Consider the following 16,936-nt stretch of genomic DNA (forward strand, 5'->3'; position numbering starts at 1 on the left):
TCACTCTTCACAGTCATTCCCTGGACGCTGCCACTGGCTGGGGCTGGCCCCTCAACCTGCTGGGACTGCCAAAAGCTCCAGGGAATACGGTAGCCACAAAAATCACCCCACACATTTGTCTGTCCTTCAGGAAACAACCCAGCAAGGTGCAGGGTGTGAATCTAAAGTGTCCTCGCAGGACACAGGTCTGGAGGACCTGCTGCAGAGAGGCACAGCAGGGCAGCACAGAAGGCACAGTTCCTCAGAGCAAGACCACCACCAGGACACCAGGACCCCAAAGGGACGTGAGTACCCCAGGAGGTGGGAGTAGGGCCGGGACTTGGCTCCGTAGTTCCACGCAGTTTCCAGTCTATCCACAAAGAACAAGGACTTCCCTTCTCCAAACAGAAAACAATGTGATTCAAGAAAAACCCAAAAGGGGTAGCGGGGGAAACCACGCCCTCGGCTGGGTGAGACATGAACAGTCACAGCTCCGGAGTCCCCCAGGTCCCAGCAAGCCTGGGCCAGCGCTGAAGGTGGAGGCCCCAGCTGGCCAGCTGCCCACCACCCTCCTTGGCCCCGCCCGCCCTCTCACCGGTGGGTACAGAGTGGCCTTCGTGCTGGACGAGCTGCTGGACGAGGCGCCAGTGACGTGGTTCCGGTCATAGAGGGGAGGGCCGCTCCGGCCCCCCATCAGGCTCACAGAGCTCATCATGGACTTGCTGCACGAGATGCCTATGGGCAGGGGACAAGCGGGGCAGGGTGGGGCGCTGGCCGGGCACACCCCAGACACAGGCCCTGCCTGCTACTAGGAGACTCAGATTCCCGCGGGAAGTCCTGGCACACAAACTTCTCGGGCTCCCAGCAGCGCCCGCTGTGCAAACCTCCTCGGCGAATGGGGAGGGGCCTGCAGAAGGGAACCCCCGGGGCTGAGCACACAGCACTCCAGGCACAGACAACAGGCCTCTCTGCGGATTGCTGAAGAAGCAGGGCTTCCCCCACCTCAGCCTCCAGGAGCGCTCGAGAAGCCCCGGCAACCCACCCCCAGGAAGAATCAGGCACACCTGCACCAGGACATCAGCGTCCCAGTGAAGCTGGCTTGGGGGTGGAACAGGACAAGACAGAGGGACCCCAGGCTGGGTAGGCCCTGAGCAACCCTACGGTGGTCCTGGAGCTACAGGTTAGCCCTCTTGGGTACCCCAAAGTGCACTGCACTGACTGACCCCACGTTCTGGGACACACAACCCCCCAATATGATGGGAACCAGCAGGCTTTAGCCCAGCAATGTGGCCCCTGGGCATCTACAGCACACTCTGCTTTCCTGATGACCAGGAGGGTGCCCATCACAACTGCTCGGCCACCATCCGCTCTGTGCCCAGAACAGAGCCACTTGCGGGAGAGAATCCTCAGGCTCTAGAGAGCCCTGCTGCCGCCACGTCCATTTCTAGGGGATGTAAGGGCTCAGGGACCACTCAGGAAACATCCCATAGTAATGCTACAGGTGAAGCCCAAGGAGCCCCCCGACACAACCAAGGCCAAAGGACGGGCTGCAGCCGCACGGGCTCTGTGCCAAGAGGTGCCGTGCCAAGCACAGGCGAGGCAGCCTGGCATGCCCAGGAGGCGCTGCAGGAGCCGCGGCCTCGTCCACCCCCCGCGAGCAGCCCAGACAGCACACCCTCCTCTGCAGGGGCCCTTGCCTGCCTGTGGTTCCTTACCCGTGAAGGGACCATGCTGCGAGCCACCAGGGGCTATGAAGTTGAGAGGCACGTGGGGGGTCCCACTGACATACTCATGCGGAAAGGGCCCGCTGGCCCCTGCATAGCGCTGGCACACCACGCGCTGGCAAACAAAATAGACCCCGCCCATGACGAAGAGGGACAGGATGATGCCGATGACAGGCCCGATGGCGCTGCTGTGGGCTGGGGAGTCATCTGAGGGTGGCTTGGTGATTTCTGCCAGAGGACAGACAGAAAAATATGGTCAACATAATCCCAAAGAGATGGCCCTCCTGCAGGATGCCCAGGCTGCAGGACCCTCAGACGGATGGGAGAAGTGAGGCTGGCTCATTTTACCCAGGACCCCTGCCCACAGGTCCTTGGCCCGCCTGGTGACCCTGCCCTCCCCCAGCCCCTTAACTACTGACACGCCTTTGCTCAGGGGCCTTGGTGGCAGCTGGAAGTGAGTGCTCCTGGGTGCCCATGTGTCACATGGGACAGACTGGTCTGGAGGCCTCCAGAGCTTCCCTGCAGCTGTGGCAGGGAAGCTGGACGGCAAGTCCAGCCCCCACACTCAGCTGGCAAGAGCACGTACGCCTTCCCGCAGGCTGACCTGGAGGTCCCCAGACAGTCAACCGCAGGAGAGCAACCCAAAGCCCCGGAGGCCAGGACTTCCCATGGGTGTCACTCTCAACACAAGGGCCCACAGTGTGCTGGAGGCCCAGGCACAGGCTCCCCAGACCAGACACCTGCCCGGCAGAGGGAGAGGACAGCCCCAACTCCGCCACCGGCCCAGGCCACTCTCTTAAGATGATGTTCAAGAGCTGGGCTGTGGCTCAGTGGCAGAGCACTGGCCTAGCATGTGTGAGGCCCTGGGTTCCATCCTCAGCACCACATAAAAATAAATACATAAAGGTGTCGTATCTATCTACGACTTAAAAAAAAAAAAGGCTGAGGATGTAGCTCAGTTGGTAGAGTGCTTGCCTCGCATGCACAAGGCCCTGGGTTCAATCCCCAGCACCAACAAAAAAACAACAACAACAACAAAAAAAAAAGATGTTGTCCCAGATGCCTGAAGGGGGTTGGCATGAAGGCGCCGGAGAGCTCAGCGAGTCCTTGGGGAACCCTCCTGCGCCCCTCGCCCCTAGCTCTCAGCCCAGCTCTGCTGCAGAGGAGTGGTCATGTGACACATCCCACTTCCTGTCTGGAATGCCAGCTCCTTCCTGTCTGAATCAGGCAGCCATTTGAGAGCCACTGCCTCTGGGAAGCCTTCCCTGACTGTGCTGGCCACCCACACTCTAGTCCGCCTCCCTGACTACACAGCCAGGTCACTGGAGGGGCACGTGTGACGTGCATGTGGGCACGTGATGTGTGCACATGGGCACACAGCACGTGGAGGCTGGCAGCCTCAGGCGGTCCTGCAGCAGGACAGATGCTGCCCAGCAAGTTCCCCACGGCGGGAGCACGATGGGGCTGAGCCTTCAGGTACAGTGGTCCCCCACCACACACTGTGGTGGGCCCTACCTCCGTGCCTCTGCCCCTGCTAGAACTCAGTCCCCACCACAGGAAGCTCCGTGTCCCCACAGGGCCAAGCACACCCAGCCTCCCAGGCACCTTGGGCCCTGCCACATCCTGAGTGCGCCCTGAAGGCACAGCCCCCCTGCCCACTTGCAGGAGCCAGCTCACCGCACATGAGCTCATCGGAGCCGTCCATGCAGTCGGGGAAGGAGTCACACTGCTGCTTGATGAGGACACACTGGCCGCTGGCACACCGGAACTGGTTGGGCAGGCAGATGGCTGCAAAGAGGGTCCTTGTGCTCAGAGAGGCAGGAGGGAACCAGAGCCCGGTCCTCTGCCCAGGCCACCCACAGCAGCCTGGGTTCCAGGCACAGAGCCCTCCAACAGAACCCTCTCCGGCACCAGACCTGCCCAAGGCCTGTGTGACGCCAATGGGGAGACGGGCAGAAAAGAGCCCCAATATACCCTCCATCCGCAGGAGGCATCTGCCCACATCTACGTGGGTCAGGCCTGCGCAGAGTAAGGACCACCAGCCCTGCCCACGGTCCCCCTGGGAGGTGGCAGCCAGAGGGACCACAGGAGGAGCCTCGCCCCCAGAGAGGTGAGGTGGTCAGGGTGCCCACAGCACTGGGCAGCACTCCAGGAAGGCAGAGCAGCCCCACGGCTGCCCTCCCCCACCGGCACTCTGGAGACTCAGGCCACAGCCCTTCACCTTTCCCCAAATGCTGACCTGGAGGGTCCATGGCACCTAAGGAAGGCAGTTTCTGGGCTCTGACTACCCCAGCAAACCTCCTGAGCTCCCCACCAGCTCTGCACCCTGAGAACCAAAGGCGAGGGAGCCCCGTGCTGCCCCTGGACGGATGGCATGCTGGTAACTGGGCAGGGAGGAAGCCTGGGAAGCCGCAGAGCCAGGGCCTGCAGGAGGAGGCACAGGGCGGGGGCTTCCCCAGCAGGGCTTCCGCAGCCTCTGAAGTCTCAGCCACACTACTGCCAGGCCAGGGGGGCAGCAGGGCTGGCACGCGGCTTCTGTGGTGGATGATGGTGAAACTCATGCCAGGCACCACAGGCTCCATCACCAAATCCTGGCTCTCCGTTTCAGCGCAAGAGCCGCCAACACGGACACAGACCTGTGGGAAGGGCTGGTGCCAGAGACACTGGGCTTGCAGCTGAATTTGCCCAGGGTGCTAACCCCGATCTACAGCTGCCATCCAACTCTCAAGGATCAATGAGCTGCAATGAATTAGTTGTGGCTTTACAGAAACATCTGTGGAGATTGGTCTGGAACCTCGTCTTCTACAAAACACCTGCTCATCCCGCATGAGGGTGGAGATCAGGGCCAGTGTGTGAGTTGTTAAGAACAGGACCCAGTGGTCTGTGGGAGTGAGGGAGCATCAAAAGACCATATTAACAGCCCATGGCAGCCCTGGGACCAAGGCTGGACAGGTATGCCAGGTGACCAAACAAGCAAGAGTCTTATCAGAGGGAAACTCAGAGCAGGTAGAGAAGAGGTCTGTTTCACCATTGAGATCTAAAGGAAAGGAAGGTCCTGATGGTCAGAGTGGGCCCAGGAGGCCTCAGCACCTCTCTGGTGCTAGACTCCATCGTGGTGGTTGAGTGTGATCCCTTGCACTGCTCGGTGGAGCGCAGCCCTGCCTCTCAGGGTAGGGCATCCCGGGTCGTGAGGCATGGACGTCTCCAGCCAGCTACTAGGTTCACATTGGGTTTCTGCAAAACTCTTGACCGAATGCAGGAAGTCGAGACGGAGTCCTAGTCTGCCTTCAAGTCAACCGCTCAGTGGGACAGGATGGGGTCCCACCGCAGCGTTTCCCACCTCGGCCCTGAAACTAACTCATCCCTCCCAAGCCCTGCGGCTTCCCTCCAGGGAAAGGTCTGACAGAGTGTCATTCAGGGGAGGCCAGGCAGAGCCCCGGCCACGTCGAAGAGGGCTGGGCGGTGGGCCTCACCGTCACAGTGGGCCTCGTCGGAGCGGTCCTGGCAGTCAGCCTCGCCGTCACACCGCAGACGCAGGTCCACACACTGGCCCCGTGCGCAGGGGAACTGGGCAGCAGAGCACACTGGGCAGCCCAGCTCGTCACTCTGGTCGTCACACTCGGGGAAGCCGTCACAGCGCCAGGCCCCGGGGATGCAGTCGATCTCCCCAGTGGCACACGCAAACTGGTCGGGGGAGCAGGTGGGAGGCTCTGGGGGGAGAAGGGACGACCATCACACAGGGTCCACCCGGGAGACCAGGAGACAGCTCAGGTCGGCGCCAGCCATGTCCCCAAGGTCCTGGGGGGTGCCCCATGCCCTCCAGTCAGCATCTCCTGCCTGCTGCCCCAGCCCAGACCAAAGGCCAGGGAGGACACAGTGCTGCTAGAGCCATCCCTTCCCTGTGGAGGCGGAAGGACCATGACCCAAGCAGCCACCAAGCCCCGCACTGCAGGAAGGCAACCCTGTCTGCTGGGCCGGGCCATCCCCCATCCTCAGTGGTCTCCCCACAGGGCCCCTGAGGGCCTTCACTGGAGTGCACATCAGCTTGGTAGCACCTGAGTGTCCATCAGCAGGCAGGGGGCAAAGTGGGTGGACGGCACCCACACCAGAGAAGCATGTTGAGGACTCTTCAGGGCCAGAGCATCCACAGCACGGTGGGAGCTGACAGAGGACCCGATCACTACGCCCCAGGCATCTAGCTACATATGGGCTAAGGCAGAGGGCCCAGGTTGCTCACAGAGCACAGCGGGGGCTCCCCAGGAGAGGGCCATGGGAGGGAGGTGGGCTGGGAGGCCAAGGACTACCTCCCACTGGTGACCGTGGAAGCCCTTCCCCGCTCTCAGGGTTCACCAGGGCAGACACTTGCCATTCTATGCAGCCTGTGTCCACGTTTAAAAGCAGTTAGACTTCCCACTAGAAGCAGGGTTCAGTCCCCCTGACCAGACTTCCAGCTCTGCCTCCTCCTCTTCCTCCCTATCCCTCAGCAGGGAGAGCCAGATGCCACTGCCCTCTCCGACAGCTCCCTGGTGGCCACCTCCCTCTGGGACAGCAATATGCAGCCACTTGGCTGGCCCTACTGACCTCCCACCCCACATGGACGGTTCAGGTGTCAGTCACGGCCTGACAACCCGGTGCTTGTACCCACCTATGCAAACTCACCCACGAGACTCCCCAGGGGAAGCTACTAGGGTATCACATGCCCATGGTCCTGCCCCTGCTGCCCACGCCCACGGATCTCCAGGGTGGCAAGGCCCCAGGCATGCCTGCACCCCTCGGCATCTGTAAGCAATGACATCTGTGTCTGTCTTGCTCTGGATTCTTCCTGCATGCTGGCGAGAACCCAGCCCGTGCACACCAGGCGAGCGCTCTACCCGAGCTGCTCCGGGCTCTGTATCACCACCTCCTGTCTCTCCTGGGCATCATGGTGATATCCAGTTTAAACATCCTAATTTAAAACAAGATCTCCAGCTCATGTCAAGCCCAGGGCAGTGCCCCATCCCACAGGGACATCCCTTGGCTCTGAGTGGGCCTTGAGTCCAGGGCGGTGGGCCAAGGGCAGCGCCCCATCCCAAGGTCAGGTGCATCGCAGAGCCCAGTCAGTGGCACTGTGCTGGGCCCCTGTAGATGAGGCAGCCACCTCACAGGAGGCCAGGGAGCACCGCAGCTTTAGGGACACCCATTTTCTAGAACTCCTCTCTTTTATGCAGAAAATGGCAGAGAACTAAGGGGCTGGCCTGGTGTGGGGTGTGAGGACGCCCCAACACACCTGAAATCCAACCCAGGAAAGGCGCCTGTCTTCAAGCCCCAGAATGCCTGCAGGCTTTGTACGCCAAACCCCGGAGCCCAGGGGTGTGAGAGGGAGGCTCAGATTCCAGCCAAGACCCCAGCCCTCGGCAACCGAGAAGCCCGGCTCTCGCCACTCGGCTGGGCCAAGGAAGGACACGCCGGGGTGCGGCACCCATGGTGTCTGAAAGTAGCCCAGGTCGGGTGTCTGCAGGCTGAGCTGCCACAAAGCCTGTCCCACCAGGGTGGTTTCAACTGGCCCTGGGGAAGAAGAGGCCCGGCCTCCACGGCCAACAGTCCAGGCAGCCATGGCCGGAGGGTGAGAGCAGAACAGGCAGGGCCCAGGCGGGCCAAGGCCATCCCAGCTTCCCTGGGCAGCCGAGAGACCTAGGACACAGAGGCCTCCGCCTCCTCATCTCTCAAACAAAGCAGCTGTGAGATGCCACAGGTGCCACAGGACTGACCGAGTGGGCAGACAGGCAGTGGTGACACTGCTGGGACACTGACGTGCCGGAGGCCACATCACAAGGTCCACATTGAGAGCCCTGGAGCCCTGTCCTGTGACATGGCCACGGAAGGCTGAGAGGCTTCTGCACAGTGAGCACCGACCCTCGGCTCTGCCCAGGCGATGGGCCCAGGGCCGTGCCCCATTCCACGGGGACAGCCCTCGGCTCTAAGTGGGCCCTGAGTCCTGGACGGTGGGCCAAGGGCAGCGCCCCATCCCACAGGGGCCCAGGGCTGGTCCATGGGAGCCTCCACAACCCTGCTCCCTGGGCAGCTTGGGCACCAGTGGGAGCTGCACAGAGTGACCCCTGCAGGCTACAAATCCACGTGAGCCCCAGGCCGGAGCTTGAAGAAAAGCTGCCTGGTTTCTTGGGAGGTGAGCAGCCAGCATCCCCCCTGCTCCTGGTCACGGCCTTGGGACTCTGAGGTGCAAGGTGAAGCAGGAGGACGCTCCCAGGCCAAGGTGTGGTCCCGTACAGCAAGAGGAGAAGAGTGGTGTCTGTGTACTGAGCCGGTGGCTGCGGAGCCAGGTGGGTTGAAGCAGAACAGAAATGGCACAATCCAAGGCCACGGGGGGTGGGGCTGGGGTGGGGACACCAGGGGCAGCTGGAGAGGAAGCCCTGGGGTCAAGGCTCATCATGCTGACAATGAAGACTGTCACTTTTATGACTGCAGTCACCCCACAACACAGCACCTGGCATTCCCTGTGCCATGTGCCAGGGACCATGGAAAGTGCTCTGTTATTTAAAGCCTATGACAATCTGCCAAGTGAGTGGCCTCAGTTTCACAGAGGAGGAAGTAGAGTTCAGAGAAGGCAAGTGACCAGCCTGGGGGCACCCAGCAGGCAATCTGCAGAGCCAGGATTTGAACACAGGTCTAATTCTAAAGCCCCCACCACCATCACTATCACGGGGCCCCAGGGGAGCAAGAGTACAGAGGGTAGCAGGAGGGACAAAGACAGAACGACAAGAAGAAATGGGGAGATCCCCGTCAGAGCTGGAGCCCAACACCCCTGCAGTAGCTGACAGCTTGAGCAGGCAGAAGGGAAGGAGCAGAGGCCCCATCGGCACTGTCAGTCAACAGATCCAACTGATGTTCTGGAACTTTCCACCACCCACAGCAGAATCCACCTTTTTCTCAAGAGCATATGGAACATTCACTACGATAAACCACATGCTGAGCCACAAAGCCACCTGGATAAACCTGGAAGGACAGAAATCACACAGAGCTCTCAGACCGCAGTGGAGTTAACCGAAATCAGTAAGAGAGAGACAGCTGGAAGGTCTCAACTCTGGAGATTTAAATAACACACAGGATGAAGAAACTGTCTCAGGAGAAATTTCAGAATACTTGAATTACCTGATGAAAAATGAAAAAGACAACCTATCAAAGTCTGCCGCCGCAGGAAAAGCAGTGCTCAGGGAAACTCGCAGCAGAGAAGGCACAGCGTTAGGAAACGCGGGCGGAAGTGAAGAGGAGCTCTACTCTACAGAAAAGGAGCCACTGCGGTTTATAAGAACGCAGGCCATGGGCTGGGGATGTGGCTCAAGCGGTAGCGCGCTCGTCTGGCATGCGTGCTGCACGGGTTCGATCCTCAGCACCACATACAAACAAAGATGTTGTGTCCGCTAAAAAATAAATAAAAGAAAAAAAAAAAAAAAAAGAACGCAGGCCTGTGATCTGGCAGAAAAGATTCAGAGCCCTGTCCCAAGTTCCAACAGAGCGCGCCGAGGTCACCCTACCGCCACAGGTCAGCAGGTTCTGCAGGAGCACGAGGTGGACGGGGCAGGAGCACCGTGGGGTCCCGTCACCCTTGGCGATGCAGATGTGGGAGCAGCCGCCGTTGTCTCGGGCACAGGGGTGAGCCGCTGTAGGGACAAACAAGACGGGGCGCTGGGGTCAGGCTCCTCCTCTCACCTCAGGACACGGCAGAGAGGAGGGGGCCTGAGAGACGGGCCCACCCAGGGTACCCTTCCACTCACTCCCCAGCAGCCCTGAGTTTCCTTCTACTGATGTGGAAACTGACATAAACATGGAGCCTGAAGAGCAGCACAGGACTGATGGGCATCCCAGCCCCCACCGCACCCACAGCCACCAGCCTTCGCTGCCTGTCTTCACTGTTACCGTGGGTGTGCCTCCAAAAGCTATGCCACGCCTAACCCCCCCGGAATCTATGGCTGTAACGTAAGTTGGAAAAGGGGTCTTTGCAGATGTAGTGGAGGTGAGCAATCCCAAGATGAGGCCATCCTGGAATACCTGGGTGGGTCCTAAATCCAATGACGAGCATCCTTATAAGAGGTGAGGTCACTGACACACAAGAGATGGCCATGTGGAGTCAGAGGTAGAGGCTGCAGTGATGCAGCCACAAACCACGGTACCTCTACCACCATTACTGCAAGAGGCGAGGGACAGACCCTCTGCTACAGCCTCCGAGGGAGTGTGCCCCTGTCAACACTTTGATCTTGGATTTCTGGCCTCTCATTCTTGGAGAACAATTTAAGTTGCTCGGTTCACGGTCATTTGTTATAGCAGCCAAGGGGGCGCTGACACAGTAAAATGGCAAAGGCACCAGGACTCCAGGGAGGGCAGTGAGCAGATTTCTGCTGGATTTGGGAGTCAGAAGCTGCCACATCCATGAGGACTGAGACCAGGAGAGAAAGCAGGAAAGTGCAAAGGATGGTGCTACCCCAGCTCTGGCGAGGGGCTGTGCTGCTGTGAGGCCAGGGGCACCACAGGACAGGAGCAGCAATGGCCCCACCCACTGCTCTCTGCTCGGCCAAGCACCTAATTGGCAGCTCACCAAAGAGAGAGAAAAGCAAGGAACCAGAGACCTACGATCACGCACAGACCCCCTCCCACATACCTAGGCATACAGCCATGTCGGGGGTGGGGAGGAGCCAACGGTCCTGCTGGGGAGCCCCCTCTCTCCCAAGCCCTTGGACACAATGAGCTGGTGGTGGTAGGACCCTCAATTGCCCCCAACCTTTCCACCTCAACCCCCTGGCACTGTGGACATGATGAACTATAAGGCCCAGGGTTTCACAATGGGTGTGGTTGAGGTCATTAATCAGTTGACTTGGAGTTCATCAGATGGGAGACTAACCTACAGGTGCATCAAGACTGACCACAGAGCCATTTAGCCCAGAGTGGGTTTCTGACTGGCAGGAGAAGGTGTCAGGATTCAAGGTGTGAGAGGGCCTGATGGGGAGGCTCTCTGCTGACATGAAGGGCGCTGCAGTCAGCCTAAGTGGCCCCCAAAGGCCTTCTGTGGAAGGCTCCGGGTAGCACCACTGGGAGACCATGCAACCTTAAGAGATGGGGCCCAGGAAGTCTCCAGGTCCCTAGGAGTGAGCCCTTGCAGAGCAGGGGACCAACCCGACCCCATCCTCTTCCTTTGTCTTAATTCGTGACCAGGAGGTAAATAGCTCTTCTATGCCACCAGCTCCCGCCATGATATGCTGGCTCGACACAGGCCCAAAAGGGCCCATGGACCATGAACCACCTCTAAGACCATGAACTAAGAAAACCTTTTCTCTTCCTAAGCTGATTATCTCAGGTATGTGTTATAGTACCAGAAGGCTAACGCAAGGGGCCACAGGACAAGGAGGTGGCAGTGGCTGACCCTGGTAGACAGCCAGAGGGAACAGGGCCTGGTTGTAGGACTGTCAACGCTCTGACGAGTGCGGGAATGGATTCTTCTACAGAGCCTCTCACTTGCGAGCCCTCCTGTCCCGTGGTACACCCAGACCTCGGCTCCACAGAAGTCAGACAGGAGGTGGGCGTTGGCTTGTTTTCTTTTGCAGAACTGGGGAGTGAACCCAGGTGCGCTCCACCACCCAGCTACATCTCAGCCCTTTTTATACTGAGACAGGGTCACTAAGTCACTGAGACTGGCCATGAACTTGCAATGCTCCTGCCTCAGCCTCCTGAGTCCCAGGGATTATAGGTGTGCGCCACCGCACCCAGCTTTGGGTGCTGTTTTTAAACACTAGGTTTGTGGCCAATTGTTTTGTAGCAAATGAAAAAGACCCAGAGAGGCCTTGGGACATCTGGACACTTGCTGGTCTTTGGTGCTGGGCCACCACCTTGCTGGGGTCACATGGGCCCTGAGGCTGGCCTCCTGCCTGGTTCCACCCTTCCTGCTGGACCCCGCTGCACCCCGGCCCACCCCACATACAGAACTCTTCCAGGCTGACTTCCTCCACAGCGTGGATGCCCGTGAGGTGTGCAACACGGCCCTGGACGCGAGTGCGCTTGTCCCCGGAGGTCTTCTCCACGCGCTCAATCATCTGCTGCTGGCGGTCGATCCAGTAGAGGTGCCTGCCGAGCACAGCCAGGCCCACGGGCTGCACAATGTTCGCATCCTCCAGGGTCAGGCGGTTGGCCCCTGTAGGCGGGACACAGGCTCCTGAGTGACAGCCAGACTCAAGAGCCCTGCCACGCTCAGCTCAGAAATGAGGTCCAAAGAGATGGCTGCCAGGGTGCCCGGGGGTCCTGTGCTACGGTCAGGGCTGGCCTCGGTATCAGGGCCATAGGCCCCAACTGTGGACCCTAGTCTGGCTGGTGCAAGCACGGCACTTCCCCTCCTACACCCAGCCCCTGCCTCTAGGAGCTGTGGGGGCCCAGCCCCTGGCTCTGGGAGCTGTGGGGGCCCAGCCCCAGCCTCTGGGAGCTCTGAGGGCCCAGCCCCTCCCTCTAGGACTCTGAGGGCCCAGCCCCTCCCTCTGGGAGCTGTGAGGGCCCAGCCCCATGAAGCACCAACCCTCACTTCCCTCCAGCCATGGGCTCCTCTGGGACCCCACCCTGCAGCTCAGAGGGTGGGATACACAGGATGTGCCAAGGGCCCCAGCACAGTGCCAGGCAGCAACTGCTACTGCTAACAAGATGCCGTGGCTTCACAGAGGGACACCTGTGGACTGCCAAGGTGCCGATGACCAGGGAGGCCTCGGGCACGTACCTGACAGGTCGCAGCTCTCGATGCGCTTCAGGTCTGCGTCCACCCAGAAGAGCCTGCCCAGCGTGTTGTCCACCACGAGGGCCACGGGGCGGATCAGGCCCGTGGTGAACAGGACTTCACGCTCCGTGCCGTCCAGGGCTGCGCGCTCGATCTTGGCTGCTCGGTCCTGCATGTTGGTGAAGTACAGGTACCTGCGGGAGGGCAGCGGGAAGCACAGGTTGGGAGCTTCCCCGGCCACTGCAGCTCCGCAGCCAACCAGGCCTCCCTGACCCTGCAGGCACCCAGTCAGAGCCCTGCCTCCCGGGGCTGGCCCGGAGCCTGACAGATTATGCCCTACGCTAGAAGGAATGGTGTCCCCCAAAGTCCACGTCCACCCCAGAACCCCAGAACACGAGCTTATTTGGAAGCAGGGTCTTCTAAAATGTAAGTAAGGATCAGGATGAGGTTATGCTGGGTCAGGGTGGACCATATGTCCAGTGGGAAGACAGAAGGCCACGGAGAGAAGAGGCCAGCGTGCCCCGAGAGCAGGGCTTGGAGTGACGAGACCACAAGTCACAGAACGCCAGGAGAGCCCTGAAGCTGGACGACCCCCACCCCACCCCCTGCCCCGCTGCTGAGGGGATGTGGCCCTGCCAAAAACTTGATTCCAGACCTCTGGGACTATGAGAGGATAAACGTCTGTCTGTCTGTCGTCCTAAGTCACCTCCAAACCCTGGGGCTTCGTCCGGCAGCCACAGGACAGTAATCTCTGCACAGCTCAGGAGCCCTTGCCTCCTCAGGCCGGCTCCCTCAGTCCCTGGGCAGCCTCCTGAAATACCAGCACTCTGCTCCAAGCCCTCTGTGTACGGCAGAGTCCCCCAGGCACTCTGACAGGCAGGGAAGCTGAGGGGCTGAGGGGTTAAAGCCACCTGCCCAAGGTCACCCGAGCAGGAAGTGCAGGGGTCCAAGTTCACACTGGGGTGTGCTAGCCTGGAGCATATGCCTGCTCCAGTCAACACTGGCACAGGCCCCACCAGGCAGTCCCTCGACAAGTCTAACTCCTGGCTTGCACATCAGATCTGAGGGACTTGAAGAAGGCCCCATGCTCCTGACACAAGCCCTCTGCACACTCCTTGTTGTTTCTGAGCCTCGTGGCATGGGGCTTTAGGACCCCTCCTGCCCTGGATTCCGCTCCAGGCCTGTCGACCTGTCCTGGACACCTCCCATCAAACTCTGAGGGCCTTCTGGGAAGGCAGCAGCTGCAGGAGCCCCTGTGGAACCCACGGGAGTGAAGAGCCCGCTTCCAGCTGGGACCCCAGGGAAGTCTGACGGATCGACAAGACCCATGGTCAGAAGCCTGTCTTTCTGACACTGCCTTCTTAAGTCTTCCTGGGCCCACTTCCCGTCTCCCCTCCCCTGCTAAGCCTGTCCCTGGGGTCTGCTGCCTGCCATTCTGCGTGACTCTGTCGTCCTGAGGCCTGTGCCCGCTCAGCTGGGGAGCCTGGGGAGTTGCTGACTGGAAGCTGGGATGGCAGACCCCTTCCTGCCCCAGCGGCTGCCCTGTGTGCACTGGCAGGAGGCCTGAGCCAGGTGCAGCACCACCCGCCCCGTCGGCCTCCTACCCTCGCTCCGCGTTGACTGCAATGGCCCTTGGCCTGTCGCGTTCCCCCCGGAGCACCACGCCCATGGCGTCCCCATCGAGGCGGTGGACGTTGATGGTGTTGGTGGCCTCGCACGTCCAGAAGAGCATCCTGCTGTAGATGTCGATGCTGAGGTCGTGCGGCTGTCTGTCTGGGCTCAGGTTTTGGCTTTGACCCGGAGAGGTCAAAACAAAGGGCTATAAGACAGAAGGAACAAAAGTCACCCATCAGAGACCCTATGGCCACCAGCTAGAGACGTGTTGAGGGAGCACAGAGGCCACGTTCCTGAGCTTAGCCTGAAAGTCAAACTTTCCACACCTGTCTGGGGATGTTTGCTCTCAAATCAGCCCTTCACCAGGTGCTCACTCAAGAAAGCAAAGGGAAGCTGGACCAGATCCAGCACCAGCCTCCAGCCTGGGGAAGCCCCCGGTGTGACCTTGGGTTCCAGGCCCCCGAGCCAGTCAGCCATCGGCATCAGGCGGTCCCGCGGCTCGGCCCTCTCCCAGCTGCACAGACCCCGGCGCTCCCGGGGCATCTCGGCTCTTCTTTGCATTCCCAGGATGTGTGCCTTTGGCTTAGACCCTCGAACCCTATTCTTTTAATTCAGAGTGCTAGGATGGCAGGCGTGAAGGCCAGAGGCCCACTCTCCCCGCTCCCTGGGCAGGTGCTGGCAGGTGAGGGGTGGTGGGAGGGCAAGGTGCAGAGCAGGGGAAGGCGCCAGCCGTGCAGGATGACCCACAGCTCCTCCTGAGAGCGCAAGGCCAGCCTGCGTCCCGGCAGCTCTAGACGTCACCCTGCCTCTACGCTCCTGGTGTCTCCACCCAGAGCAGCCCCCAAGAGCGCCACCTGCTGTGCCTGTGCCATCAGGGGCTTCTGGAGCCCCTGATGGAGAAATCTTCCAAAGGGGCTTTGTTGAACCAACCAAGGAGGAAGGGAGGGTCGTCCTTGGCCTGATGCCCTGGTTGCTCTGGTCTCCTTGGGTCACCTCCAAAGCCACCGCTTTGGGGCTCTTAGTGACCTGGCACAGGCAAAGTGGGCCTGGAGCACCAGCCAGTGGTGTGGAAGAAAGCTCCTTCCTCTAGCTGGGGATGGGCCAGCATCTCGGCTCCTGCCCCCTCAGGGGGAGCCCAAGGCTGGCGCTCTGAGCTTGGGGTATTCTAGGTGTTTTTTCTCGACTGCTTCCAGCAGGTAATAAAACTAGAAGCCTCCAGGTAGCAAAGGGGCCTGAAGCTAAAAAGAAGCCCCTACCCCAGGCCTAGGCTCCAGGAGTCCACTGAAAATGACAGCCAACCCCCCCCACACACACACACACGTGCACGCGCGCACGCACACACACACACACAGACACACTCCAGCTCTGGCCCAGTCTTGCTGGCCAGATCTCATCGCAGGACGGTACATCTTTACAGGCAGCAACATCACATTTCCACCGAGCTGAGGGTCTGGGAGAGCCAAGTGTTACTCTGCTGGGCACAGTCCTTCCCCAGAGCCAGAGCTGTCCAGCTGGGGACCAGAAGAGAAGGAAGATTCCAGCTAGTCCTGGTCAGAATCAAGGGCACAGAACTAGACTTTAGGACCCACTCAGAACCACATGCAAAAGGCGTACAGGGAGCAGCACAGCGCCTGTCCCCCAGGCAGGCAAAGCCAGGGGGCAGCGTCCGCGGCTGGATGGCTTCACAGACAACGTCAGTGAAGCGACACTCACGACACGTTGTCTCCACAGCATCCGAGTCAACCGCACTTAGCTCTTCACCTCCCTGCTACAAAACCTTGGCCAAGGACCGTCCACGCAGCGCCAATCCACAGAGCCAGAAGGCAGGAGTCGCCGGTGCCCCTCCATGGAGAGCAGACGTGGCCCAGCCACGGGACAGAATATCATTCAGCGTCCCACAAAAGAAGGAGGGGCCCTGAGGACTCGCGCTGGGGTGAGAAGCCAGGCAGCAAGACGAACGTGACCCCACTCACCTGAGGTCCCTTGGGGCCTTGGACCCTCAGACAGCAAGTGGGATGGGGAACCTGGGCTGGGGAAGGGGATGGCACTCGGTGTTTAATGGGGACAGTCAGTCTGCACAGACGAGAAAGTGCTGGAGGTGAATGTTCACGGTAACGTGACCTGCTTAGCACCAAAGGAGGTGGCCCTGACGGTGGAGAAAATGACTAAACTGATGCTAGGCACACTAACCGCGATGAAGAGCAGAGAGAGCGAGCAAACACAAACAGCCCGAGCTGAGCGAAGGTGGGAGGGGAGCCCCCAGAGGATGGAGCCTGCTAGAGGGAGCTGGATAGAGGCCCAGGAAGGGAGGAACCTGGGGCACAGGAAGGAAGGGAGGGCAGAGCCAGGGGCACAGGAAGGGAGGAAAGAACCAGAGAAAGGGAGGGAAGAGTCAGGGGCATAGGAAGGAAGGGAAAAACCAGGGGCACAGGAAGGAAGGGAGGAAAGAGCCAGGGGCACAGGAAGGAAGCGAAGAACAAGGGGCACAGGAAGGAAGGGAGGAAAGAGCCAGGGACACAGGAAGGAAGGGAGGGAACAGCCAGGGGCACAGGAAGGAAGGGAAGAACCAGGGAACAGGAAGGGAGGGAAGAACCAGGGGCACAGGAAGGAAGAGTTGGGGGCACAGGAAGGAAGGGAAGAACCAAGGGTACCAGAAAGAAGGGAGGGTAGAGCCAGGAGCACAGGAAGGAAGGGAAGAAATAGGGGTAGAGGGAGGAAGGAGGGGAAGAGCCAGGGGCACAGGAGGGAAGGGAGGGATGAGCCAGGGGTACAGGAAGGGAATAGCATTTGCAAATGAGGTAGCCCCAGAAGCTGTTCCTCAGCAGCTTCCCCTTCAAGGCCTGTCACTGGTCCTGTCACCCTGGACACCATGAAAGAC

At 60.2% G+C, this 16,936-nt stretch overlaps 1 protein-coding gene and 1 non-coding gene across 4 annotated transcripts in view; one reads left to right on the forward strand and one right to left on the reverse strand.

Annotated features, from left to right (window-relative positions):
• The window catches only part of Lrp5 (LDL receptor related protein 5), a 97,722-nt gene that overhangs the window by 6,576 nt on the left and 74,210 nt on the right, over nt 1-16,936 (reverse strand). For all 3 annotated transcript variants that reach the window (XM_027944051.2, XM_071615991.1, XM_027944052.3), the window contains 8 exons: nt 14,049-14,263; nt 12,448-12,638; nt 11,668-11,877; nt 9,233-9,358; nt 5,177-5,413; nt 3,381-3,491; nt 1,695-1,931; nt 575-714 (listed from right to left, as the gene is read on the reverse strand). In XM_027944051.2, coding sequence (XP_027799852.2) covers nt 575-714; nt 1,695-1,931; nt 3,381-3,491; nt 5,177-5,413; nt 9,233-9,358; nt 11,668-11,877; nt 12,448-12,638; nt 14,049-14,263 — 1,467 coding nt within the window. The remainder of the gene's footprint in view (nt 1-574; nt 715-1,694; nt 1,932-3,380; nt 3,492-5,176; nt 5,414-9,232; nt 9,359-11,667; nt 11,878-12,447; nt 12,639-14,048; nt 14,264-16,936) is intronic.
• On the forward strand, nt 2,650-2,720 carry Trnaa-cgc (transfer RNA alanine (anticodon CGC)). The gene has a single exon. It is a non-coding gene; the product is annotated as a tRNA-Ala (tRNA).

Source organism: Marmota flaviventris, chromosome 9 (assembly GCF_047511675.1).
Source record: "Marmota flaviventris isolate mMarFla1 chromosome 9, mMarFla1.hap1, whole genome shotgun sequence".
Lineage (NCBI taxonomy): Eukaryota > Metazoa > Chordata > Mammalia > Rodentia > Sciuridae > Marmota > Marmota flaviventris.